Source organism: Sinocyclocheilus grahami, unplaced genomic scaffold (assembly GCF_001515645.1).
Source record: "Sinocyclocheilus grahami isolate Dianchi unplaced genomic scaffold, SAMN03320097.WGS_v1.1 scaffold97.1, whole genome shotgun sequence".
Classification (NCBI taxonomy): Eukaryota; Metazoa; Chordata; class Actinopteri; order Cypriniformes; family Cyprinidae; genus Sinocyclocheilus; species Sinocyclocheilus grahami.
The window spans coordinates 992,245-994,689 of record NW_015505276.1 but is presented as its reverse complement, the minus strand read 5'-3'; the positions used below and the strand labels follow the sequence as shown (position 1 = coordinate 994,689).

The 2,445-nt window shown below is 41.4% G+C and overlaps 1 protein-coding gene across 2 annotated transcripts in view; it reads right to left on the bottom strand.

Moving 5' to 3' along the window:
- Window positions 1-2,170, bottom strand: part of LOC107587939 (retinol dehydrogenase 8-like) — a 9,373-nt gene extending 7,203 nt beyond the window's left edge. Inside the window, exon 1 of one of the 2 annotated variants that reach the window (XM_016275907.1) lies at window positions 1,891-2,170. In XM_016275907.1, the coding sequence (XP_016131393.1) occupies window positions 1,891-1,999 (109 nt within the window). In that variant the 5' untranslated portion in view covers window positions 2,000-2,170. The remainder of the gene's footprint in view (window positions 1-1,890) is intronic. The other variant, XM_016275908.1, reaches the window with a different exon arrangement.
- Between the last annotated feature and the right edge of the window lie 275 nt (window positions 2,171-2,445).

The window sequence follows — 2,445 nt, the reverse complement described above, 5'->3', positions numbered from 1 at the left end:
TATATATATATATATATATATATATATATATATATACACTGTATTTTCCCCACTCATCTCTTTTCTAGCGTGTAGTACTTTGTATTGCAGCACTTGTCATGTTACTACCTCCTTAGCATGAATCGCTCTGTTGTAATCCTCATTTATAAGTCACTTTGGATAAAAGTGTCTGCTAAATAAATAAATACATCAGCCAGTTTGAACTGCAACATTTACATCATAGGCTTACTTTGCTTCTTTGACGCTGTCAGACTTTACTTTAACAGTGTCTGTCTCCATGACACTACCACACCTTGAGTATATTGATGTTTGATTTGCTGATTAAATCATCTCTGATTTTTACAGATAAGGCTGAGGAGCCTCCATAGCGGATCAGTGTTGAAGCGTCAATCATTCAGTAGATTATTGCAGTCCGTCAACAGACAGCATCCATGATCAGTCACAGCCCAGCTGCTGTTGACAAGAACCAGTAAGTATGAGTAGACTGTAATGCATCTGTAAGACGCAGCTGCTAGGAAATCTGCATTCCTGTCTGCTTAAACTAGATGTATTTATAAAGCGTAAGCTGGACTTGATGAGAGAAGAAATTAATTCTTACGACACGCAAAGCCTGTGTGGCCAAACTAGGCCACGACATAAATGTGTTTGCGAGAACAACCGCCTCATTGTTAAAGCTGTTGTTTCAGAGTAAGACTTGAGTCAGATTAAACATTCTTGAATGAGGCGCTCTCTTGTAATTGGATTTTTTTTTTGTGTGGCTTCTTTGAAGTTGCCGTATATCACTGCTCCTCGTTATAACCAGAACCAATGAAATGTTTAATCTCAGAGGATTTCGTTTTTCTGAAAAAAGTCCACTGTTGCAATACTCTTCGAAGGAGAACAAAGTTCAGACGGAATTCATTTAAAAGATATAAAAGAACGAAAGAAATGGGTGGATGGAAAAGTTCCTATTCTGATAGCGTTTCATTTCAACGTCTCCGTTTGAACTTTCTTAAAAGCATCCCTTTTGTGTGGTAAAATAAGGGGACTTCAACAGGGGGTCCGCCATACTTTGTATTCAAATTACTATAATAACTAACCAAAGCTAAAGAAGAAGGTCGAATTAAAGTGTAATGTAGAAGTAGGCCACAGGACTGTACATCAATAAGTGTACAGCAAGCATCATATAGCTACTATACACACTATATATGTCAGACTTATCTCTTAATCCACCAAGGGCCTCAAGACTCCTGCTGTAAACCAAACGCATTGTATTTGATTGACATTAATGAGTCTCTGGATGTAGCTGAGCAGGAGATAACAAACGTCCAATGGTTTTGCCCTGCACCGAGTGCAGATGAAGTCTTCAGACGACCCTTGCTTTAGAGCCCTCACTTGTACAGGTCTCAAACTCTGTCCCTCTCCCAACACTCATTCCAGTGTGTGAACTATGGGCGCATTAGACACGGCACTAAACCAGGGCAGCGGTCTACAATTCACAGCCATAAAGGGAGCTTTGTACTGGAGAAGTCACTTGAAAGAGAACTGGCAGTCTCTTTATGATCTCCGCCTGGCGAGCGGTATCCTCGCGGAGCCGTACCCTGGAAACTGCGCTTTTCACATGATAACAAAGAGCCTTTGGGTTCAGCTAGAGAAAAGTGAATGTATAATCTTGCGGTTGGGGATGAAGAGACAAACGAGTTCTCAAATATACAGCGTGTTATGTAATGAAAATGTCCAACAGTTGCGTTACAAAATAAGACTTGTATGCCATCGATTAATAGCGACTGTAGGCACGAGTAGGCTAAACTGATACAATCTGAGGACGTTCTCAAATATTCTAAGCTCAAATAGAACGTTCTAGAGACGTTTGAGCGTTGAAGGGATTAGAAGGCAAATGAGCGCGTTTACCATGGTAACGCTTCAGGTCGTCTCTGGCCAGCAGCACGGCGATCCGCAGTCCGATCCCAGAGGAGCAGCCGGTGATCAGCACCACTTTCTGCTCGCCGCCGCTCGCCATGGCAACTCCTGTGTCAGCTGCGAGCTGTAGCAGCGCACTTTAAAAAAACTTAAAGCGGATCATGCAACTCGGCGCTCGTGAGCGGGTTATGCGGTCACATGGCAGACAGGATCGATTAGTTAAAGGAGGACGTAAAGACGCATGCTTACTTGCGCGAGCATCAGCGTTTACTGTACTGCTTTGAAAAACAAACAGATTAACGCAGTGCAAAGGGGAGAGGTGTGCGCGTGTTTGGGGAGGGGGCGGGGGGTCTAAGGCGAGAAAAAAATCAATATAACAAGTAAAACAACAAACATTTAAAAGTAAACCGTTTTAATTAAGTCTATTTAATTAGGCTAAATATCATTATTTCACGCCTTCTGGTCTGTTACTTGAGTGAACATGATTTTAAAATGCTGCAGTGTATTATATTACATTATATCCATAATATTTAAATTGGTTATTTA